The 17,345-nt window shown below is 32.3% G+C and overlaps 1 protein-coding gene across 8 annotated transcripts in view; it reads left to right on the forward strand.

The window, feature by feature from the left end:
- Positions 1-16,996, forward strand: part of LOC117210322 (F-actin-monooxygenase Mical) — a 110,785-nt gene extending 93,789 nt beyond the window's left edge. For 2 of the 8 annotated variants that reach the window (XM_033453248.1, XM_033453249.1), the window contains exons 10-27: positions 463-690; positions 1,789-2,028; positions 2,691-2,832; positions 2,931-3,052; positions 3,101-3,325; positions 3,784-3,943; positions 4,021-4,184; positions 4,264-4,466; positions 4,543-4,724; positions 4,815-4,939; positions 8,745-12,293; positions 12,405-12,434; positions 13,110-13,254; positions 13,341-13,488; positions 13,561-13,670; positions 13,739-13,912; positions 14,039-14,153; positions 15,350-16,996. In XM_033453248.1, the coding sequence (XP_033309139.1) occupies positions 463-690; positions 1,789-2,028; positions 2,691-2,832; positions 2,931-3,052; positions 3,101-3,325; positions 3,784-3,943; positions 4,021-4,184; positions 4,264-4,466; positions 4,543-4,724; positions 4,815-4,939; positions 8,745-12,293; positions 12,405-12,434; positions 13,110-13,254; positions 13,341-13,488; positions 13,561-13,670; positions 13,739-13,912; positions 14,039-14,153; positions 15,350-15,446 (6,159 nt within the window). In that variant the 3' untranslated portion in view covers positions 15,447-16,996. Of the gene's footprint in view, positions 1-462; positions 691-1,788; positions 2,029-2,690; positions 2,833-2,930; positions 3,053-3,100; positions 3,326-3,783; positions 3,944-4,020; positions 4,185-4,263; positions 4,467-4,542; positions 4,725-4,814; positions 4,940-8,744; positions 12,294-12,404; positions 12,523-13,109; positions 13,255-13,340; positions 13,489-13,560; positions 13,671-13,738; positions 13,913-14,038; positions 14,404-15,349 lie in introns of those variants that run through there. The other 6 variants (XM_033453252.1, XM_033453250.1, XM_033453246.1 and 3 more) reach the window with 6 other exon arrangements.
- The last annotated feature ends 349 nt before the right edge of the window (positions 16,997-17,345 follow it).

Raw genomic sequence — 17,345 nt, forward strand, 5'->3', positions numbered from 1 at the left:
AAGCAAGATCCATCCTTGTCCACGAAAAACCGATCCTACGTCCCGTAGAAATCATAGTCAGTCATTCGTCGTTTACGATCGAAGAGCAGAGTCATTGTCATGTCCCAATCCTACGACATTTTCACAACAAACCGCCGTCGAATCATTAGACCACAATAATAACAAAATATCGTTAAGTGAAAACGTTACAGAAGTGGATGACAGATTTACGATAAGCTGGATAAGAAATAAACTTCAAAAGAATATAGTTGCATCATCATTGAAGAAAATATTCGTACCACCAAGTCATTTCAATAGGGATCACGAGTGTTGTCGTTCGGATAATAGTAAAGTTAACGAGAAATTACCATAAGCCATAAATCGTTTTCCATAAATTAGTCTAATCTTCGTCACAGTAGCGATTCTGTTGACTTTCTTTTCGTATAATTGTATAACGATTGCATTTGATCGTCTTTTATAAAGGAACCTGAAAACGAAGAAAGGCCTGCACATAGTAAACAATTGAGCCAATTAACACCTGACCAAAAAGTTCAGTTAATTGACCGTATCGTCAGACAAGATAGTGCGACAAGAACGAGACACTCACGATCGCGACATAACGAAAATTTAAACCCCGCGGATAAGAAGGGAGACACGATTAGTCGACGTTCTCGAAAGAGACGAAGCACGGAGAAGATGGGCGCGACAGTGGTAAGTTTTCTTTTCTATTTTACCAAATCGTATAGTATCATCTGTCGACATGTAACATCTTTAAAAAGTACAGAATATTTTTCTTTATTTAAATTTTTAATCGTATGTTTTTGAAAGCTTCTAGTTAGCAGATCATCCAAGGTTAAAAAAAGCATTCTTTTTTTTTTATTTTAATATCTAAATCGATCCTTTGCATTCGTGACTTGAGAATTCCGAGAATATTGAAATATTATATTTGAAAGAAACATTAAAAGAATTAATCGCAAAGGATTGGATCACGTACTTAACACTTTATGGAATGGTTTCTTTAATTTCATTTAAGTCATATTTATTACATAAACATATTCCATAAGGAGTTACAAATCGAACACTAACATTCATAGCCACAAAACTTACAATGCTTATATCCTATAGTCACGGTGGCAGAAGATTCAAGCACTTATGTATCGTGGGATAATCATATCGTTGTTAATCCTCTTAATTATTGGAGTTACCATTACCATGGTGCGGAAGGAAGTCGTTACATTCTAATCGCTTCGTATAGTCAACCAAAGTATCAGTGGGACATTACAAAAACTCTCGGTTATGTTGTAAACATTTTCTATGATATTTATGTTTATGTTATATATTATATAATATATTTGCTACGTCAGCTTTTGTATTTGTCCTATTTTACTAAACGTTTGTTTACAACAAATAGATTACATAGAATTATTTGCTAATAGTCACGGCTAGTGCCCCGTAGAATTAGAGAATAATACAATAATCTAGATCTCGAGAAATAGAAACAACCATTGACATTCCTGTATCTTCGTTTTTTTTTTTTTTTTCTTTTTTATTTTTTCTTAAAGAACAAATAATGTTAGCAACGCTAAACTCGAGTTAAAGAACCCTCGATCTCTTTTATCCTCTTTTGTATCGCATTCAACCATTGTGATCGTTGCGAACTTAATAGATGAAAACCACGTAACATAAGCTGTGCAAATTGTGTGAATGATTCACAAATGAAAATTAAGCTGATTATAAAGAAAACAATCATTGTAACTATATGGATATGTTAAATTAATGTCACTGTACGATTTTACGGTGGATGTAAAGGAGGAAAGGCAGAAGAGACTCGCAGATATAGAGAAAAATCGCGCCGAACGTATGAGAAGGCGACAATATTTGCGAAACATGGCGACGCAGCAATTCTACAAAAGTATGCAGATGCTGCAAGCGAACGCAAAACGCGAGAAAGACGAGCCGTTCGAAGATTATTCGATATTCTTATACCGTCAAACTGCGCCGGATTTCAAGGATAGAGTGAAATATCTAGAGCAGAAAATATTATATCCAGTAAGCTGGAAAGTGAATGATTTTGGGAGTGCATATTGTTTTATATTTTTTTATCACTTCTTTTTTTGGATTTTAACAAACGATTAAACAAATCCTAAAAAAAAATATTATTTTTATATATTTCTTCAATAATGGCATTGATAATAATAAACATTTAACATGTGCAAACGTATGCAAATAACGTTTAAACGAGAACGATTATATACTAATTATTCGATAACTTTTTCGTTGCAAAGGCGAAAAATTATAGCTATAAACGTGCATAAACTAACTATGTAATAGCAATACATGATTCTAAATGGTGTGCATGATATTTATGCATCGATAATATTGGAGGATGTAAAGGCTCTAAATTACACTACTAACTATTTTCAAATAGAAGGGACGTTTATAACATCGGTTGCGAGTGCTTATATATCTTTAAGGAACTGTAACACTAACATTACACAGTGCAAAGGAAATAAATTATGACACGCTAATTTATTTTTCACATACATATGTATATTAATAAATTTTTCAGTTTCAAATATTTTTTTTTTTTTTTAGTTTTCTTTTTATACTTGTATTGTGATTAAAGAGGGTTCTTTCACGAGTCTTATTTTGTGGTCGTCTACTTCATCGTTCGCACATTGAAATTTGTTTCATGACATTCTGTTTTTTAGGATAGAGAACCCAAGATCCACGCTGGTCATCATAGAAACAGCATAGACGAGGAGTTCTCTGGCCGAATAAAGAGCATCGAGGACAAATTGAAGGGATCTACTCCAGCTGAAAAGAAGCCCAGAGATCTTCTACGTGCCATTGGTTTGTGTCACCTTATATTTCTCTTGTTATCTCGTTATATACGATTTTCCTTTTTTATGCCGAATTAAAATTTCTTACGATATTATATATCTATAAAGGTAAAATCGAGAAGACCGATTGGAACGTGAAGGAAATCGAGAAGAAAATCGAGGAGAATAAAATGGGCCGCACTGTCCGACACGACAAAGTAGAACGAGTGCCGAAGTGGAGTCGAGAACAGGTTGGCATGCGAGTGATTAAACAGTACTCGATAATCAATGTTTTTCAGATGTGTATATGCTTCATTCAGTTTTTAGCTCGACAAATCAAGATGGAGAAGAAGGGACGGGATCAAAAGGAGACAGATAGTAAGTACGCTGATATTGACAATACCCTGAAGAATATTGACAGGAAGATCAAAGAGGGTAATGTCCTCGGGTACAATAAAGTTTCGGCTATGGCCGAACAGTTTTCGAATAAAAGTCAAGACGCGGAGCCCAGGGTGTACAAATCGGTAAATACGATATTCCAAAATCTCAGTACTGGAGGATATAGTCAGCAGGATATCCGGAGTCTTTGTGACGTCTATTGTACTTTGTATTTTTCATATAATTGCTCCCAAGAGAATAGAATCGTCATATGTACCCATGTATCTGTAAATTTATTGTTTCTTACAGGATATACGGAATATATTTTCATATGATACATATGTGTAGTGCATAACACTAAAACATCATTTTACATTTGAGATTTTTCTTCCTAAGTTAATTAACTGATCTAACCGAATTAAAATATTTGTAATCCTAATGGAATTTATGTTGATACGTGTATCGTCTAATTGTAACACCTAATATGCAATTATGCATTGTTAAAAACGTTATAATACGATTGAAAAGCGCTGACTAAGATTCTTTTGTACTAAACATTTGAAGTTAATAATTACTACTTTGTTTCCTCGTACTTTTCTTGCAGAATGCCAAGCCCACAATAGCGTTACCCGCGCAAGGAGGTTCGGAGACGTGTCATTTTTGCAATAAGAGAGTTTATTTAATGGAGAGACTTAGTGCCGAAGGGAAGTTTTTCCATCGAGGCTGTTTCCGTTGCGAATATTGTTCTACCTCTTTGAGAATAGGTTCAATTTTTATTCTTAATCTCTTTTGGAAATCAATGGGGAGAGAATTTTTACCAATAATAACTCTTCAATGATAGGAAACCATACGTTTGATCGGGACAAGAGTGGAGGACGATTCTACTGTACACAACATTTCGGTTTCTTAGGAGCATTAAAAGCTCGCGCAGATAAGAAGAGAGTTGCAGTGTTGAACAAGGAAAACATACCTGCCACACCAGTACATCTAAAGACACCGGAGAAGGTATGATCTCAACTTCAACTTCATCGTATACGATTCTCTTTCTAAATTAAGAATATTAAATAACGTACATTGTTTTTAGGCAAAGATACCTTTAGAAGGCGTTGTTGGTCTTGATTTACTTGATCGCGGACAAACACCTGAGAGAATAGAATTTGAAAATTTAGCAGGAATATCAGACGCCGAAGAACCCCAAAGTCAGATGGATGAAGACGAATGGACGGATAGAAATTTCGGTGCTTCCACTGCAGAAATGGGTTCTAGCGATGACATTTCAGACATGAGGTGAGATATTTTACGGATAAGTATAATTAAAAAACATGATAACAGATTTTCAAACGGTTTATTAATGTTTCACCAGCGATTCGGATGACGATAACGAAGTATACGAAGAAGCAATAGATCAGCCCTTAACAACCGAAGGAACTCTTGAACTTGCCAAAAATTGGACACTACGATACTCTCATCCACATGCTGCAATGGGACAGTCTGATACTGGGAGCAATGAATATGAAGATTCTAGCGATGAATACACGAACGAAGGTACAGCTTTGATTCTTCGTTAAATTACTTCTTTATTGCTCTTTATTACTATGAAAATAACTATCTTTCTTGATTTGTATTTTTATTCAGACGATGAAAGTACAACAGCTACGGAGGATGAAGACGACATACGCGCTCGAGAGCTTAGAAGACAGGAGTTTTGGCTGAAGAATCCTACCCGTAGTTCCGATACGGACACCGGTTCGGAAACGGAGGTGAAAATTTCTCAAGATTCTATAGATAATATAACTCAAGAATCTCTTATACTTCCTATACAAACTCATAATTTTATATCGCCCCAAGAGATAGACGTGAATAATAGTGAAGTTGATCAAGATATAATCAATACAGAAGATATTGAAAAATCGCCTGATAAAAAGACACTGACAATTAATACGTTAATAGAAAACACAGGTCAACCAATAGCAAACGATGTAAACTTTAATAGTGAAGAGAACACATCTCATAGCAAAGCATCTGGAAGTTTAATTCATTTGCCTGATTCTTCTTGTAATTTAGTAACAGATAATAGGGAAAATGATACTGTAAATTTAAATTCGTCTGTAATTGTTTCTAATCCGATAGAACAGAATAATTTCAATATACATAATGTGGATGAGTGTATTTCAGAATATGAAAGTTTAGTAGATGAAAGTTGTGTTTTGAATTTAGATAACGGTCAAGCAGTCCAAGGTGAATCATCAAATGAAAGTGATAAAGTTATTTCTAAGCTTACTGATATTGATAGTAATGAATTAAATAATGAAGTAATTTCTGTTAATGAAAATTTGGACGAAATAGGAAGTATTAATAGCGAATTAACCCAAACAATAGTTTCTAGTCATAGTGAAATAAGTAATACAGAAATGCCTGACCTGGATATTACACCCGAAACATCAAAAGCAATTAGTACATCAAACATAAAACTGCAAACAGTGTTTGCAGGAATTATGCTTCCAGATGCTATTCCATTTAGTCAGACTAGTTACAGTAATACAGTCCAGCCTAACACCGAAGAAGTTCTAAGCCTCAAGGAAAGACTACCGGATCTAATAACTTCTTCTCCAAACCGTAGTAGAGATTCGTCGCCATCCTCCTCGTATGAAATGTACAAATCGACTGAAACATTGTATGATGAATTATTAATGTCCGATAGTCAGGACAAAATGACTGCAGAAGATACAGAAACTTGCGATTCAGAGAGTACACAAAACTACATAAAATCGACAGACGATATTCCAAAAGATAATAAATTAAAATTATCCATAAAGAATCCTAAAGGAATTCCTATCGTGACTATTACTTCACCATCTCCGACAAATGAAAAGTCGTTAGAAGAAACATCTGTTGAAAGTGCTAAATTAACAGTGCCCAATAAAACTAACAATCAAGCGGTTCAATCTGACGGAAATAGTTCATTCGATAAATTAAAATGTGATTTAAGACAAAGGAAAGCAAGGAATAAAATGTCAGTGGGTGAACTTCGGCCATTATCCACTGAAAATGCCCGAAGAAAAATTAACAAATATTTCACGGACGTAAGAAAACAAAAAATAAAAGATCAAAATACACGTATTCAAAACGAAAAATCGCCTGATATTAAAGTTGTCGAATTAGATATTAAACCGAAGCTATCTGCGAAAGTTGAAACGAAAGATATAATGAAATATTTCCAAAAAACAAAGCAAGAATCTTCTGAAGAATTAAACTATAGAAGACCCGAAAGTCCAAAAAATAATAGCAATATAAATAATGATGAATTAAATGAAATTGATGTTGACGCTATTGTTAAGGAATTTGAGGAGATAGAGCGACAAAACAAGGAAATGTTTTCGATTGACACTGAAGATACTGAATCTAAATTGCATTTGGATACTTTATCTACGAAATTGCATTTAGAGGACGCAAATGAACAATCAAACGTAACAAATAATGTAGATGTAGCGAAAGAACGTGAGCTGCCTTCTAATGGAAAAAATATAACTTTAAATAACATTGTACAAACTGAAGTGCATAAAGAAAAGCAGATTATCATCATTGATCAACCTGCGAATGAAATCAATTCAGAACAAACACCTTTGCCTTCACAACAAGTCAATAACATCTTAGATGCCAAATCATATGAAAATGTAATAATTAATCCCTCTAATAATGCGATCAATGCAGAAGAAAACATATTGACCTCACCACTAATAAGCAATATTTCAAATAGCACATCAGATGAATGTGTGGCAACTAGTTCTCACAAAATACAGGAAACAAATACAGAACAAGCTATATTAAAATCCAACAGTAACACGTTAGTGTCTAAATTGGATGAAAGAAGAAAAGAAGTAACAACTGATCTTCGTACAGAACAAATAACTCCACAACTCAACAATATTTTCGTACCCGAATTCTATGAAAAAGAGACAAATAAGCAGTTTGGACCCGAAAATGTACAACAAATAATGTCGATTCCATATTTAAATTATGATATCTTAGGAACCAAATTACACGAACAGAAAATAGATGACGCAACTCATTCTGCTAGTAATACGAAGCCTGATGTAAAACAGATAGTATCGACGACGCAATTTAATAATATTAACAATAATAAGTACGATATTGTACATAGAAGCGATAATACTCTAAATAGGAGGAAAGAAATTACTAATAGAAATGATATATTATATAAAAGTTCCAAATCTTCTTTTGAATTAACGGCCTTACCTGTGGAACACGAACAAGTTACTAAAGTAAAGATTGTTGAACAAAACATTGAAGTACCAAAACGTGTAAAGAATATGAATTCAAATAGTAATACAATTCTACCAAATCTAACAGATGAAGTTCCAAAAAGGCCAGATAGAAAACATGGACATCATGAACTCAGTTCTTCAATAAGGCTTGACATATCCAATGCACAATTTACTCCTGATGTTCCAATAAGAAGAAGAACTTCAAAACAAAAGTCTAATGTTCCACCTTCTTTAGAAGAGTCTACCTGTAACTCTACCTGTAAATCAAGTTCCACTACAATTAATGAGAGATTGGTTGAATCAGATATTAATACTAATAAACATAATAATGCGATAAATATAGGGACTAATAAGTTAAAACATTCGTCTGAAACAGCAAATCGTAATAGTGAAATAAGTAAAACAATAAGTACATTAGAAAATACTAGCGATGAACATAAACATTCTCAACACACAAAGTCTCCTCCATTAATAAACTCTGACAAGCGTGAATCTATGAAATCTATACCTCCTAAAAATGATAGAACAAAGAAAGATAAATGTATAGTGTCTTAGCATATATATTAATATTTAAACCACATATATGAGTGCATATGATGAACAAATCTTCAAACACGATTACTGTATGTTTTCAATATGTTTTTCAATTTTATGATTTACATTTAGGGAAATTGTGTGAGATATGTTAATAAAGTAAAGAAAAAAAGATATTACTTATACTTGGCTGATGGTATATCTTATTAAAATACCCAAAGCCGTTGAAGAAAAGGTAAAGCATCTTTATGTACGAATGGAGTGACCTATTGAACTAATTTTAAATTAACCGTGTCTCAAGTTGATTAATTGTTTGTGTTTGATTTAGTGTTCATGCTAAAACTGGCAATGTAACTCTCTTACCAATTTGTATTAATTTTGAAATTACCACCAGCCAATACTTTATTAAAAATCTCACTGTCTCATTTTAGACAAATTCATATGGTTATCATGATCAGTTTCACAATAAACATTGGGCGAGTATTAGTAACTAATATCATAGGAACATCATATATTTTTATATACATTTGTAAAACGCCAGAGTATTTCTTATTGGACTCTAGTAATGAAAATAATTAACAAGCTTAATATTATTAATACTACAAAACACTCTTTTGACCAAATGCATCATGTTCCTTGCCACTAATTGTTTCACTAATACACTAAACAAATTTTTTTTCTTCTTGATAACATTTAACGTTCATAATATTTCTATTCGTCTATTAATCTATGTGTAATCTCACAGGTTGCCTCCAATGAAGGTACATCAGAAGAGAGCGAAGAAAATTCAGCTACAGAAATATCGACGGACTCTGAATTTGAACACGATGGTGCAACTCCCACACAGCATGAGATTCCAGAAATTACGATCAACGATTCGTATGTCCGCAAAACCAGAGGAAATTATGTCGAGCCTAAGAAAGTTCAAGTAAAAAGCAAAGTTATTTCATCAATTAATGGGAATATCAAGCAAGATAAAGATTTAGAAGTCGCGAAGTCGCAATTAAAAACGGATCATAATATAAATCCTTCTCATCTTGAGAAAGAGAGTAAGCTGAATTTATTAGGATTCAATAATACGAATGTAGCTCCATTAATAAATCCACGCAAAGGAGATTATTTATTGAACCGCACTCATTCTACCGAAGGTATTGCGTCTAAATTATCTTTGGAGTTAAAAAAGAAGTATTTACTCGGTGGTACAGCCTTTGGTAGTTCTGTCATGAAGTCAGGATCAGCTTCGAATGTGGATACTCAGTTAAGAAATTTCACAGACGCTATTTCTCAACACCAAAAACTCTTAAATCCCGCTCCAGAACCAAGTCCAACGATGCAAGCATTCTTACAGGGAACGAGCAAATTACGCTCGAATAATACTCAACTTTCTCCTATATCACCTACAGCTATATTCTCTTCATCTCCGATAAAACCATACAATGCCAATCGTTCCCCACAGAACTTATTAAACAACGATACTCCTATTTATAAAGCAACAATTTTGCCTGAGATATCGAAAACCCACTTACCAGATTTGGTAAAAGAATCTAGTATATTAAAATCAAAAACTTCACCTAATATTGTCTGTGGTGAATCCAAGGACATAGAGAACAAAGAAGTTATGAAAGAACAAGTGGCATCTAGTCAATTGCATACAGTTAAGAGCTCACAAATATTAGAAAATGCGCGAAACTCTCAAAATACAGAGAGCAATTTTACTGTGACCACAGATGAAAATAATGGTTTCCGACCACGAAGTCCCTTGCATGAGACCTCTATCATAGTACCCCAAGTCGATTGGAGTAAAAACAAGGAAAAAACAAAAGAGACTGCTAGTACTGGAGATTCAGATATAGACAGCGATTCTTTATCTTCCGGCGATGGTGAAGCGGAAGATGAACCGCAGGATAAATCACCTGCTGTAAATTTGTCTCCGCCTCGTTTACAAATTCACAGTACAGATGGAGATCTGTTGCTGGACGAGGAAGCTAACAAATGTAAAGACTTTGATGATGGTCAGTCATTCGAACCAGATTCCATAGAGTGTTCATTTTTACTCGACAAAGAGTTGAATACTAAGATGAATACTGCAGTTTCTGCTCCAATATCTTCCATGAATAAAACTTCAATGGAGCTAGAGATAGTAAAGAATGAGATTGAGCAGTTAGAACTGCAGGATGATGGCAAAAAGAGCATTAGCAATTGCAGTACTCCTACATCGATAACTTCTGCAATTTCCAATAAACATGATGATTCTGAAGAGAATGACATCACCACAGCTGCCCTTACGGAAACAGAATTTTCAGAATGGGCTCGTGATGGTGAGGTCATTGTTTCAGATGATCTACGAGATGTCGAGTTCAATATTAATCCAGAATTTATAACCACAAGGCGGAAACCTACATTATCAGATGCTTCGAAAGCAGGTCATACTCCAATTACGATAGCTAAACAAGAAGATTTAACAGATATGGACTTGGATTTTTCGAAGCTTGACAAACAGATAGATGTTCCTATTAATAATACCTCGAAACTTTTAGCTAACGGTGAAAATATAGATTTTATGGACACAGATAACGAATCACTCCTTGATGATAGTTTGCAAGATGCTTCTAATACTGTTATGCTCAAGAATAGAGGATATATAGAATTCGTAAACATTAAGAGCTCACCAACGCTTACAAGTTCGCGAGATAAATTAATTACCGACGCTCCTATCGCAAAATTAGAAGTAGAGAATGACTCGTGCTCAGAGGAAGAAGCTTATAACGACAGAAACGTGATAGAAATAAATCCAGTTACCATGGATGATGTTATGAATAAGCTAAACGGTGCTATAAATAAATCCGAGAATAATACTAAATCAAACGTAGGAACAAAATCAAATTCTGTTCAAGAAGATCAATCTATCGCGGAAGCAATAAATAAAGAATTGTTTCAATCAATGGAGGAAGATAGTTTGCTTATCGTTGAACCAGCTGAAGATACCACTACTAGTGAAGTAGTCACTATTCTTGCTAGTCCCGTGAATCCACAAGTTTCAATAGTTCCAAGTCAAACTCAAAAGGAACCTGAACAAGGAGAAGAAACGAAAGTAACAGCTGATTCAAGCAATCCGGACTATCTGGAATATGTGAAACGTCTACAATCTAGAATCGCAGAATTTAGCAACGCCAAAGACTCTATAGATGTCAGAAAATCGAAGAGAAAGAACTCCAAAAGCTCTCTGCAATCTCGTGCCGCTGAGATGATAGCAGAAGAAATAAAAAATCAAGAAATAACGATAAATAACAGCTTTAATTCACCAGCTACCTCTAGGAAATTGGAAGAAATTACCAGAGAAAGATCCAAGCAAAAGAATGTAATACAAGATTTACTAATGGATAAAGTGGAAGCTCATAAGCAAAAGTCTGCAGAAAAAAAAGCAAGAAGAGCTGCTAGAGCTTCGTCGTTTAATTCAACTCCAACTTTATCGCCAATAAGACCATCCATTCCTAATGTTTCACTGATTAATAAATTCGTGCCTACATCTATAGTAACACCTGAAAATAGTCCCTCGCATACTACTTCTGTTGAAACCAAAAAGTCTGTAAAAAGTGAAACATCTCATGAGTCACAGCAATTGCCTTGGAAATCAGAGATAGGAAAAACTACAAGTAAAGAAACTAATAAGAATGATATTCAATCCTCTGAAAATACCACATTAACTAAAATAGCTAATGAGAAAGAAAACTTTAGAACTCCGGTCGCACCTCCAAGATTGAAACACGAAGAAGCAAAGAGGACAGCAGAGAAGGCAAGGCAAGATGCAAGGGAAAGAGCTAGATTAAAGAGTGACGAAGATCTATGTCTCAGTCCAGAAGATAAAATTAAAGAGCTGAGAATGAAAGTCACACGAAGACAACTTTCCATGGAAGAGAGAAAAACTAAAGAAGAAATACATGAACCTCGCATGAGACTCTACAGTTCTGGAGCAAACAAGACTGGATTAAAATTGCAAACGAGCAAGAGTACAGACAATATGAAGGCTGTAGCAGAGGCAATAAATTTTACTGACTTATCTGCTGCCAATGCAAAATCAATGGATGAACTGTTACATAGTGATTTTCCAAAGTCAAATAATTCTGTTGCCGTCGTAAAAAGAGATAAGAAGCAAAAGACGAAAGATCCAGAAAGAAGAAAGAGTATCATCCAAGCAGTGTCAGATTTCTTCTTCAAGAAAGAATCTTCTCCTTCGCCGTCCAATCAAAAAGACAAATTATCTATGTTCCGTCTGACGTCAAAAACAAAAGGCAAAGTACGTATATCCTATTTCTCCTTCGTGCTAGTCTCTCTACATTCCTTCTATTGTATAGCGTGTATGTATTCTCCAGTATCTCTTAACTAATTGGATTCTGAAATGTTTCAGTTATATAAATCGTATTCGGAAGGGTCAGATGTAAGCAACTCATAAGTCATTGATACTAATTTTTCCAGTATTAGCTTTCTTATGCCACTATTTGTATTCGCTATTGTATATCGTGCAGGTACTATGATTTTATTTTCGTTTGCCGCATTTTCTCGTCTGCTTTGAAGGGGTAACATATTGATTGGCATAAGCTACATGGAATTGTTTTATATTGTATTGTTGTTGAATCCTCGTAGTAATAATCTGCCCTATAAATAAGCATGGTAACTTTTATCACACACATAAATTGCCATTTCAGTATGTTCGTTTTTCTTTTTCAGTGTGCTTTAATCAAGTTGTATCTAACATATAGATATTAAGAAAATACTATTGAAAAACAGGTGGCTGGGTAGTTTATTTGACAGTTACTATATTCTCTACTATATTCCTACTATGTACAGAGTAGACTATTTCTTTATTAATTAATTTATCAAATTAAGTTGCTAAATTATGTAGTGTGCAGATATCTATATTTGTATTTTGTAACTACATTTTCATATCATGAAATTTTGAAAGCTTGTTCAATGTACTCCAATAGTGAAGTTTATTGTAATTTTTATTTTCAATATTAAAATTGTTTACATTAATTACTAGAATTAAAGTAATTCTTTTTATATTTATCAAAGCAATAACAAGAAACCAATGTTATAGTATATCTTTTTTCAGCTTGATAAAGTCTTGTCGCCAAAGACTAACACTAGACCAAAAAGTGTGTGCGAGGGTATGCTCACAAGAAATTTCCTAAATGAAAACCCGCCGCCAATTCCATCACCACCCCTTACTTACACCATTCCTACTACACAAGTTTCAGGTATGAATAAGACATTGAGTACCACAACTATGTGAACATAAGAAAACTTTATTTCTTATATTTTATATCCATTGTTTATTTAACAGATGATAGTTTATCAGATGATGATACAAAAACAACAGCAATGTCAGCATCATGCATGCACAAGGCTACAGTAACAGAAGGTTCTTGCAATAGTATTTCACGCAAAACAAAAACTACAAAACGAATAGCTAGACAAGCACAATTAAAGAGGTATGTAACAAAGTTATTTTATACTCTTATAGTAATTCAATCATTTATAATTCTCTTATAAATGTTCCAAAGGTTGCGTATGGCTCAAGAGATACAGAGAAAGCTAGAAGAAACAGAAGTTAAACAAAGAGAATTGGAAAGCAGAGGTGTTAGCGTTGAAAAAGCTCTTCGTGGTGAAGGCGGTAAGAATCTATCGCTACAACAAATTTCATTGTAGACGCTCAAAATAAAAAGTACTTATAATATTTAGAATGCTCTGATCGAGAAGAAGCGGATTTACTCAGAGAGTGGTTCGATCTTATGAAAGAACGCACGGAATTACGCAGATACGAAAAGGAGCTTTTGGTACGAGCTCAAGAGGTTCAACTTGAAGATCGTCATGAAAGATTGCAACAGGAATTGCGTGAACGCTTAGCTGATGATGGTTAGTGTTTTCTTACAATGTTTCAATTTTTATTAATGGTTTAATGATATAATAGTAATAAGTTATATTTTATAATACATTTATAAAAGGATATTAGGAGGAATAGGATATATTAACATTTTACAGATGATAAAAAGACCAGCGCTGATGTGAAAAAAGAAGGAGAGATTTTAACAGAAATGTTGGAAATAGTTGCAAAGCGGGACTCGCTCATTGCTCTTTTAGAAGAGGAGCGTCAAAGGTGGTGTAAATCTACATGCCAAACATTAACTTCCTTTCCTACACATACCGTTGCCTGTTTTTCGCACGTATCTAATTTCTTTTCTCCTGATTTGAGTGATACATCTTCTGTGCTCACTTTAGTAGTCATTTTAATCATGTATGTGTTTTTGACTAACTTAATAGAATTATTCATTAACTTTTACAATGAACCGCTAACGCTTTTCAACTCTTCATACTTTTCTAAATTTTCTTAATTTCATAAATGATATTTAAATTTCTCTATTTTCATTTATATATTACAAATATTAAAAAGTTCTTAAGCTCCTTTACAGCATTTCTATTCCATTAATTTTATACATAATCGTATCGTACGATTACATATAAAAGCTATAAATCGTTCACATTATAGCTCAGTGTATTTTGTTATATCATTTTTTTTCTATAGAGTATTATATATTTATTTTACAAAGACTACTATATTAACTAGTGATCACAGTATACAGTTTTTTCCATTCACTTGTAATTTTACATTGCATGCAGAAGAGCAAATTAGGAGAGTTATTTTTTACATTCTTCTTTTACAATTTTTAAATTTTTATTGTAATTCAGTTACGCATGTTGTTCATATACACATTTTTTTTGTTTTTTTTTACTATAAGTATTTTTTTGCATCGTAATAAAGTGATGTATTTGTATATTTGACTGTATTGTAGTGCTGTTGAGAGAATGAAAATATTTTAATTGTATTTAAAATTATATTTGATCATGTACAGGGTTAAAAATATAGCATTGTTAAAATTATAGAAATGTAATTGTTGTTAGGTTTTAAAGTATTCTTTGATGGATACTTTGATAAAAATAAAATATGTTACTATATGTGTTTATGGTAATTATTTCCTAAACACATATCACTGTTAAAAGACCTTATAGGCAAAGTTTTTAAGCAATAATTGTTAATTAAATAGATTTTTGTATAAGAATGGAAGTATATTATATATTTTCATAAAAAATTTCCGTTAATTTCATTCCATAAATTTTTGAAGAAATATTTGATAACACATAATAAACCCATTGACGTACAAAAATATTTTAACATATTTGGTTGCTTTATATTAATTATTACTATGTTCCATTTGCACGAAATAAAGACGTTATCATTGCATATTTCAATCCTGACTATTGTATTTAGTTAATGGAAGCATACTTTTCTTTTAGGTATCAAGATGAAGATCGTGACCTTGAAGCTCAAATGTTGGCTAAAGGCCTCAGATTAACACCAATAAAAAAATGTGGTCCTAAGTATTCGGTTTAATAGGAATCACATTATTGTACATATACTCCATTCTATATTTCCATTCACAAATTCTAACAAATAAGTAATTTAATTATGTTGTAAATAAGAAACAGATCTTACAAGGATGAAATGTCTTACAAAGATCAAAACTTAATTGTCACGTAACTCTTTTGTATGTTGAAGTTTTAATTCAATTGCAAGTCTTTTAACACAAAAATGCAAATATGCAAATTTCATATATTCATCCTCTTTTAAAGAAAAACACGGACCAATTATTTTATTTTACATCTCCATTTTTTACAGATTGTTTACTATGACATCTATTTTAAGCTGTACACATCATATGTATATAATTTTAAGGAATTCGATTTATTTGTAGTATACTTTTTATCTACTGTACATCATATGTTTTCAAATTGTCCGAACACCGAGTGGAATTGTATTATAAATGAATTTCTTAGTCCTCATTGCTTAAGATTTAAGGTAAGATAACATAAGATCAAGCAAAAACATAAACTTTAGTGCACATTTACAGAAAAAAATGTGCGATCTGTATAGGAAAACTCAATATGACATATATGGATTTGAAGAAAATTTTATGAATATATACATATATTTTATCATTGCAAACACAAAAAATTCTGCCTTTACATGTAAATCAATCAAAATATAATCATTATACATATACGTAGATTTGATTATTTGCAAACACAAAATGTTGTATTTTGCGATTTGATATAGTAACTAAATAAGAAGTGATATAGGAAATACCTTTTGCACTACAATAATGTGCATTGCAACATACACAGACACACGATATGTACATTATACAATTAAATAAGATGTATAAATCTATTTTTATGTTTACAAAGAGACTGGTAAATGGAATGTATAAACAATTGTAGGATTTTAATAACCCACAAACATGTAAAGTTTTGTATGAAATATAATTGGAAAAATGAACATATATTTACTATTAGAAAATAATGTTGAAATCAGCCTGTTTCCTTGATACATATTTAACTCGTACAATAATAATGTCAGTTACAAATATTGAAACAAGCTGCCAATGTTTCAGCCTCAAATGTTAAACATTTAAACAGTAACTTAAAATGTAAAAATATAATAATAATCCTAATATAAATAAAAATATAAAGTAATTGAATACAAATCATTACACACTAAATTGCAAAATGTAGGTAGGGAATGTAGTATCATTCAAATCATTATTGCCATTCATATGAATTAACGAGCAAATGAATGTTAATCAATTTTTTTAATGCTTTATTTAAATTGCTACTATACTATACAAAAATATTTTTGTATATTATAAGAGACCTAAATGCCATTATAAATGTATTAATAAAGTATATATCATACAACGTATAAATACGTAGAATGTAATAAAATTAAAGAAAACCATATAAAGATGTAGAAAGTAAGCATTTTTAAAAATTAGACTATTACAAATAACAGTTTATCATGAAGGCTAAAATATACTAAATGCTATATGAGTCAGTATCACTTAATCCTTTATACATTTAATTAATAAACTACATTAAAAATTACTAAATTGAAAGTCCATAAACAATATTTTTTGTTTCTTTGCATATTTACATTTAATATTTTAATACTCAATATTAGTTCTTCTAAACTTCTTTGTTAAAGATGTTCAATATGAAAAAATTGGTTTTTTAACCTTTATCAATAAAAATAGGTTATCTCTTACAGGACGTATCATAATAACACATTAATTGCCTAGACTTATATTAATTAATTATGAAATTCAACTCATTTGGGAAAGTTCTACAATGTTCATAGCAATCATGGGTGCCTAGAAGGTGGAATTGTACGACATGTATGTAATTGAAAAGAAATCGTATAAATAGTAAATTGAGAATTTATGTTCAACATTTG

This window comes from Bombus bifarius, unplaced genomic scaffold, assembly GCF_011952205.1.
Source record: "Bombus bifarius isolate JDL3187 unplaced genomic scaffold, Bbif_JDL3187 scf7180000008199, whole genome shotgun sequence".
Lineage (NCBI taxonomy): Eukaryota > Metazoa > Arthropoda > Insecta > Hymenoptera > Apidae > Bombus > Bombus bifarius.